The 8066-nt window shown below is 39.7% G+C and overlaps 1 protein-coding gene across 1 annotated transcript; it reads left to right on the top strand.

Moving 5' to 3' along the window:
- Positions 1 to 1324: 1324 nt before the first annotated feature.
- Positions 1325 to 5472, top strand: RFK (riboflavin kinase). Its single transcript, XM_005154947.3, has 4 exons — positions 1325 to 1525; positions 3103 to 3254; positions 4537 to 4639; positions 5224 to 5472. Exons 1-4 carry the CDS (start codon positions 1444 to 1446, stop codon positions 5352 to 5354), a joined length of 468 nt encoding a protein of 155 aa, XP_005155004.2. The 5' UTR covers positions 1325 to 1443; the 3' UTR covers positions 5355 to 5472.
- Positions 5473 to 8066: the final 2594 nt, after the last annotated feature.

Raw genomic sequence — 8066 nt, 5'->3', positions numbered from 1 at the left:
TGAGCTGGATCACGGCCTTAGAAAAAGTGTTAATTATCTGAAGACATTAAAGAGATTTATCAACACAGCTACAACATGAAAAGCAGCAGGGAAACAGTAAGCGAAAGAAGGAAAATGTTGAGTTACCCTTCACTTTCCTTTTGGTACGAAGAGTGAACACAGGATGAGCATTTTGGTTTTGATGCTTGGTGTTTTTTGTTTGTTTGTTTGGTTGTTTTGTTTTTTTTTTTTTCCTTTTTTTTCAAAGGAAATCCCTGCACTAGCAGGAGTGATGACAGAAAAGGGAATGTGAGCATGACAGCAACTCATAGAGGAGCAAAAATGTTGTGAAGCAAGCAACTACAGTTTGCTCCTATTATGTTACAAAAGGATCTAGTCTCAGTTTTCCCAAATGTCTGTTGTGCTCTGCAGTATTCGACTTTTTCTGAAAGAAAAGCCAAATGCAGTTACCAAGGAAGAAATGACCACGATTTCTATGCATCTGCACAGAGTGCAAGACAGCTTTTTCGGATAAGAGGGGTAAGATGTGGCACCCTTAGTAACTGTCGCTGTTTGGTTTTTATTGCATGGAAGCTGGACTGGCCAGATCCCGTCGTTTCCCGAGAGTGGAGTCAAACGAAGCCTAAGGGCAGGAGGGAATGACACCCCGTCAGCAAGCAGCCGACTACGCCTCGCCCCAGGCATTGCGGCCTGCTTAGCTCCGGAGACACCCCTCTGCTGAGCACCCAAAGGGCTGACCCGCCCTACATCACACAGGCTTCCCTTCCCGGGGCAAGCTCCCGCCCGTCAGCAGCCTGTCCCAGCGACACGCCAGCCCCCTTCGCCTACCACAGCTCGAGGGAGGGCAGCGATCCTCCGTGCTACCCGAGATCATCCCTATGACAAGGGGGGATGGGTCACTACAGTTTGTCACAGACCCCGTTTAACACCCAGGGAGGGGTGCTGGAGGGCCGCAGACGGGCGCAGGCACGGCACATGGAGCTATGGGGGGGGGGTGGCAGTAAGCGAGGCTGCCGTCAGGGCGGCCACACCGGCTGCAGGGCAGGCTAGGGCGCAGCCCACACCCCTCCCCCCAGCAGACCTCCACCTCCCAGTCGTGACTGCGGCTGAACCACCACACCTCAACGACGCAGCTCTGCAGCAGCCTGAGCATGCGCAGCCCCCTTTTTCCTCCTTCCCACTCCCCCCACCCCCATTTATGGGGTGGACGCGGTGGTGTGGGCAAGTCCATTTTTGAGGGGAGGTAGGTGCCTGTCAGGGAGTTGTAGCAATTAGAAACTGGAATGCTCCATGTAGCGCCTCCCCTCTTCTTACTAGTGGCTGGAGTGAGGTGGTGGTAACTGCCGCGCGGGGGACGAAGCGGTTCCCTAGTGCGTAGCTCTGAGTGCCGCGGGAGGCTCCTGCTGGCGCCGTGTGCCTGACCAGCGGCCGCTGCCGGCCGCCATGAGGCATCTGCCGTACTTCTGCCGCGGGGAGGTGGTGAAGGGCTTCGGCAGGGGCTCCAAGGAGCTGGGCATCCCCACCGGTGAGCTGCGGGCGGGGGGGTGACTGTAATGCCTCCTGTGAGGGACACCGGCGAGGTGTTTGCCGCGACCGGCATCGGGTCCCTGCCGTGGGTGCGCGGAGGGCCGCAGTGTGCCTGCCGGGGAGGCCGGCGTCGGGCGCGGGGAAATCTCTGTGCTTCCCAGGCCGCTCGAGCGAGAGGCACCGTGACGAATTATTCTGGCGGGTGGATCCCGGCGGCTTGTCCCTGAACTTGAGAGACGCCTCTCTGTCCTGCACCAGTGCCCCTTCGGCATGGCGTGCTCTTTCTGTGAACAAGCGTAGCTTGCTCTGTGTTAACGTTTTTCTGGCTCTTTTTCTTCTACGTAGGTAAGAGTGTTTTAGCCTCTTTTGTGCTATTTTCCCCTCCCCCCTTTTAAAGTAGTCTATTTAATCCTTTTTTGTTTGTTTAAATCATCTAGTAGTCATAATGATGTACAGGATGTAGATAAATGATCACGTGCACGGTGGTGTGGCAGCTTGCAAAATACCCGTTTACATGAACCTCAGATAAGAACAAGAAAAGGAATAGGCATTGGGAATAGCTGTAGGGAAGAAGTTAATGGGGAATAATGCAGACTTTAAAAAACAGGCAGGTGGACTTGGCATACAAATAGATATTTTCCTATTGCTCATCTCTGTTTCGGTTGTATAAACGCAGACAGATGGGTATTTCAAGTGAATTTTAGCCTGTCTTAAACAGACACTGAAGTCAACAGTCATGTTGCACCACTCCTAGCAGGCAAGGAAACTTTTTAAGACCAAATTTGAGGTGCTGGATTTGTAACAATATCGGTCAATAATTCCACATTTTTCTCTCCATTGTCTATAAATGGTGCATTGGTACTGGGGAACAGATGGCATAAGTTGTTACTGCTCGTGAGGTTTGACAAAAACTCAGTAACAGTATGCTCTTCTAAATCAATTTGTCTTACATGAACAGACCTATGTACAGGGGAAGTAGAATTAGTAGTTTTGAAAGAATGTTAGGTTCAATGTAGAAGGGAATTTATTTCACTTTAGATATGTAATTTTCAAAGAAAACTCCAGAAATCCACAGATGCCTCTGAAAGGCAACATGTACAAAATTGATCGGTGACAAAACCATGCTGTTATTTATTTCTGTATATTTTATTTCATAAGTAATTATTTAACTGATAAGTAAATACTCCTGTGATGTTATCTTAATAGTCCAGAATAAACTTTTTTTTAACCTCATTTTTCACCATATTGAATTTTTGATAGCTAACCAAAGAGAAAAATGCATTCTGATTGGATGTATTGCATGCTTGTTAATTATTGCCATGTAAGAGAATGTGTATAACTATAAAATACTGTATGCACAACAGATATGATAACTCTGGTATTACCACAGTGACTGAATTTTATGACGCTGTTTTGTGTTTTGCCAAAGGGCATGTTGCATCATTTTCATCATCATCATCAGTGTTAAGCTGGTAAATAGTACTTAGGCAGTTTGGCTTATAAGTGAAGATTCTGTTATGTCCTTGACTTACACAAAGTCACTCACACTTTTTACACTTTCTAAAATTTTTGCAGCTAACTTTTCTGAACAAGTAGTTGAAAGCTTTCCATCTGATATCTCTACTGGTATATACTATGGATGGGCCTGTGTTGGAAATGGAGATGTGCATAAAATGGTATTGAGCATAGGATGGAATCCTTTCTATAAGAATTTTAAGAAATCAGTGGTAAGAATTTTGCTTTGTGTGGGATTTTTATTGCAATAAATGAACCAGATGTTGAATTTGAATAAGATAAACAGCATTTGATCCATAAATGAGATCTAGATATCCTGTTTGCTCTTACAAATGTATTTGATGCCTATATCACATGTTTGTATTTTGAAAAAAAAAAATTCTGTAGCCACAGAGAATGCAGCTGTAGGTAAATAAAGGTAATTTTCTTCTTTCTATTCTGGCATTATTTAAATAGTTCCCAAATAAAAATTTAGCAGTATTTCTGAAATAGTGGTTGCTTACAGTGCTGGTAGCTAAATAAGCATAAGCTTGATCAATGCATTGAATTTACTGATTACAAGAGCCCTACCATGAGCTGGAACATATTAATCTATTGCGCTGCAGTCTGTCTGCTTTTCATATCAGATGTTGAGGCACCTTAATTTGTAATGATTTTCTATTCTTTTTTTTTTTTTTAAATGATGGAATACATGCATGAGATGTGCTGTGGCTTGATTTACAGAATAAATATTCAATGGTATATAATAATAGGATGGAGGACTTGAGTTAGAATTCTGAACTGCAGCAGCTGTATTTTTCATGCTGTTAACTGCTGGTGCTTTTCCTGAGCCTTGTAGAGTTCTATTTTGATAGTTTAAACCGCTTTTATTTGGGCATGAATCTATGCTTCCAAGATTCTAAGCAGACTCTGGAATGTGCTTGCCTTGCTCAAATGTATACTTAACAGTTCTGCAGCAAACTTTTCTGAGCAAGTACTGAAAAGCTTTCCATCCAGTATCTCTGCTGGATCTACTCTGTGTGGGCCTATATTGGAGACAGAAATGTGTGTGATTTTGAGCATAAGATGTTTGTTCCTGTGTGAGCTAGAAATTCTTAAGCCAGCCACTTCAGTAAAGATCTTGATAGTTATTTGGATGAAACGTTAGGCTCTATTTGTGATTTGCTGCCTGGAAATCTTTCCTCCAAGAACTGATGAAGCATTTACCTGAATAATATCTGGGAGTTTGTTTGTTTGTTTTTTTGTTGTTGTGGTGGGTTTTTTTGGGGGGGGTGGAGTTATCAGGGTACTCTTCAGTGAATAATTTTTTTAAAATTCCATGCTAAGTACAATTCTCATTTCTAATGTAAAGGAAAGTCCTAGCTTTTTCCTCTTGCATTATACGTGTTAACTAAATGTTCCCTTGATTGGTATGTGTTGGGGAGAATTTGAATTAGGGGTATTAGCTACATCTTTACATTCATCATAAAGGCTGACTTATTTCTTTTCCTTTAGGAAACACACATTATCCACACCTTCAAAGAAGACTTTTATGGAGAAATTCTTAGTATAGTCATAATAGGATATATTCGACCGGAAAAAAACTTTGATTCCTTAGGTCAGTATTGCAGGTCTCCCTGAAAAAAGTCCCTGATTTGTCTTCTTCATGCAATCACTTTGTCTTCACTTTGTCTTCCCATAATGAGATATTGATCTGTTAACCTTTGAAATTTCAGTAAAATATTTTCATAAGCTAAATGTACAAGTTGGTTTAATTTAAAAAAATCCCAAACCATACTCCCACATCTTCCAATGTTTCACACTAAAAAAAACTATATTGTTGTCACTTGTCTGAGAAGTAATTTTTAAATCGCAGGTTTGTTGTAAAAACATTAGTCTAGCCTCTTAATTTCTTTTGAAAGTGTAGCTCTGTTAGAATTGAAACAGAAATGCTGAAATGTGTGTTGGAACAAGGAGAGGGAAGTACATATAATGACAAAAAATGCAACCCTGCTATGTTTAGGAAAAAAGAAAAAAGCCATTTTAAAACCAAAGTATTTTGCCTTTCGAATGTCATGGTAATAATTGTATTCTACTTCTGAGACTGCTATCTGGTATTCTGTGGTACATGTTATTTCACTTGCTATTGTGTGTGCAGAATTCAGACCAACTTTTAAGTATGCCTGTTCTTATCTTTTTCAGAGGCACTAATTTCAGCAATTCAGGAAGACATTGAAGAAGCAAAAAGACAGCTAGATTTACCAGAGCATCTTAAACTCAAAGAAGATAACTTCTTTCATCTGCCAGAAGGCAAAATAGTGAACAACCACTAAGCAAACTCATACTGCTTTTTTATTATTATTCTTATTATTTTTCCCTTTGTGGGTTTTTTGTCTGTTTTGTTTGGGGTTTTTTTTAAGGTTTTTTTTTCTTTTTTTTGTCTTTTGTTTTTTTGGTTTAGTTTGTTTTGAGTTTTTTCTGGGTTCCCCCCCCCCCCCCTTGTCATTGAGCTTTTACGATTGCGCTGCTTTTATAGGTACTTTGTTGTCATATATCTGTTCAGGTAAACTGAGGTTGGAACCAAACATACAAGTTTATTTCAGTTTCCTTGTGTTAATTTGTTATTAACCCAGTGATGCAAAAGGAGTAGAAGACTGGTTTAGGTCCTCACAGATAAATTGTGTATCCTGAAGTTACCAGTTGTTCAGAGATCTGAGCATGTGTGGAACATGACCAAAGTTAATCATTACTTCTTCTGACCCCAAGGTGTGGATAGTTCACTTAAGTAAAGAATGTCTGGTTTTAACATACAGAATGTTATTCCAACCTCTTACCAGTTCTATGTCATTCTTGCATCCTGATTTTAGGTAGTAGCTTAGCAAATTTTTGCCATATATTGAGTCAGAAATTTCCTGTGGTTCAGGAAGCCAATAATTAGATAACAGTAGTAGGATTATTTCTCTATAGCTCTTATTTTTTTATAAGCTACAAAGCTGTTGTGATTGAAACTGTTAATTTAATTGAAGGTATTTATTTGAAGTTTATTTGAAATGGAGGAAATCACTGTTGCTCATTGAGTTACTGGAATCTGAGAGGCACTTCTTCATAGCTGACTGTACATAGGACAACACATGACGTGTAGTTTACTTCTGAGGAAGTACTTAACTAAAATTCGGGAAATGAGTGACAGAATTCAGGAAATGAATGAATAAACTTTAAAGGCTCAGGCATTTAAAAAATTCAGGAACAGTGTAACAAGACTTCTGCTCGTTTGGCCTTAAGGCAAAGAGGTAATGAAACGCAACTTTACATTTTATGTGCTGCTGGTATTTATTATAAGAAAATGGGGAGAATCTTGAGGTTATTCACTACACTGACAATAACATGGCTGACTTCAGGATTGCCATTATTGCAAGGCACAGAAAAATCTCATCAAGTCTACACTAAATGCAAGTAAGAGCTAAGGTTTTGGCTGACCTATTAGAAAGCCTTTGGGGATTCATAGTATAATATACCAATGCTATAGCAGGGATTGGTTATTTATTGCAAGTAATTGCAGCTGGTCCTACTCTGAAATCTAGGGATAGATAAATAGAGAGGGTATTGTCAGAATTGATAGTAATTTGAATTATGTAACACATGATTCTAGATCTGGTTTTTTTTCCCCTCATAAATTAGAAAAAAAAATGTAAATTTTTCTATAAATTTTATTTTTCTAATTTATTTTTCTATAAATTAGAAAAAACTATAAGTGAGTGGGACTAGGTAAGCTGCAGTGACTTTGTCATATTCATAATCATTTTACATCAGCTCGTAATGTGGCTGGAACACTTCCTAAAATTTGAAATAGCTCTGTTGAAATGTCTCAACTGTAGTTATGTGTCTCAACTACCATGTACCATTTGGAATGCACAATTTCTGTAGTGCAGTTTTATGAATTTATTCCTTGACCTGTCCTATGCGAATCCTACTTTTTGATCTAGAGTTTGAGTTTTAACAGTGTAGGTGTTTGGGTCTTAGTGGCAGGTACTGTCAGGATGTTAGTTCTTTTCATACAGTTTTAACTTTCCACCAGTATCATAGGATGTTATTACTTAAGAGGTCTTGAGCAAATCAAGACCTTGTGTTTGAACTGCAGGATATCAGGTGAAATTTGATTTCATTTAAATGAAATTAATTGTTCACCAGTGCTGTTGATAACAAAGACAGAATGCAGAAGCAGGTGGAGCGAGGCACAGTTATCAGCAGCTAGATATACTTTCTTTTAAAGGACAACATAACTTTGTGGACATTTACTATATGGTGTGTTGGAAACTGTATTTCTTAAAAGTCTGCAACTTTTTTTTAATTTAAAAAAGGAGGAATTAAGGGAGAATTTGGGTTTTTTGCAAGTATTTGAGGCATTTTTGAGATTGTAATGTCAAAATTTAATATTTTACTTCTTTTAAAAGAATGAAGAAAAGCTACACTAGTCAACTGAATATATTGTAAAGAATATATTTAGGAAATAGATTGTTGTTCATAGTGGTACTATAGCTAAGCACTCGGAGCCTTCTGTAAAGTTGGGGTTTTGCCAGTAATTTCATGTGTCTGTTGTGGAAACCATGGTGCCTTAAGCTGGTTGTCTGAATAGTACTTCTCTGTATCTGCTAATAAATGCTACTGTTGAAAATTCAATTCATTGTCTGGTTATGGAACCACTGTGCTATCAGTAGAGAGCAGGGGTAAAGGAAAAAACTTGAAAAACTGTTAGTTTGCTCTCAAATCTTAGCTGAGGTGTGAGGTGTGATATATGGATACACTGAACGAATAAACTGCTCGGTATGTTTGTCTTCAGATTAGAGAAAATAGTTGGCTGAGTGTACCTGTCCATGTTATTTGAGAGAATGTTCTATATTAACTGTTTAGCTCAATTCATAATTCCTAGCACAGCTGAAACTTTATGGAGTTATATTTTTGTATTCTGTACAAATAACTGTATGTTTCAGTTGATGTTGCTGCTGCACTGTATCATTAATAAAGGAGCTCTGACTGACAAAGCTGTC

Source organism: Melopsittacus undulatus, chromosome Z (assembly GCF_012275295.1).
Source record: "Melopsittacus undulatus isolate bMelUnd1 chromosome Z, bMelUnd1.mat.Z, whole genome shotgun sequence".
Classification (NCBI taxonomy): domain Eukaryota; kingdom Metazoa; phylum Chordata; class Aves; order Psittaciformes; family Psittaculidae; genus Melopsittacus; species Melopsittacus undulatus.
This window is presented reverse-complemented; position numbering and strand designations above follow the sequence as displayed.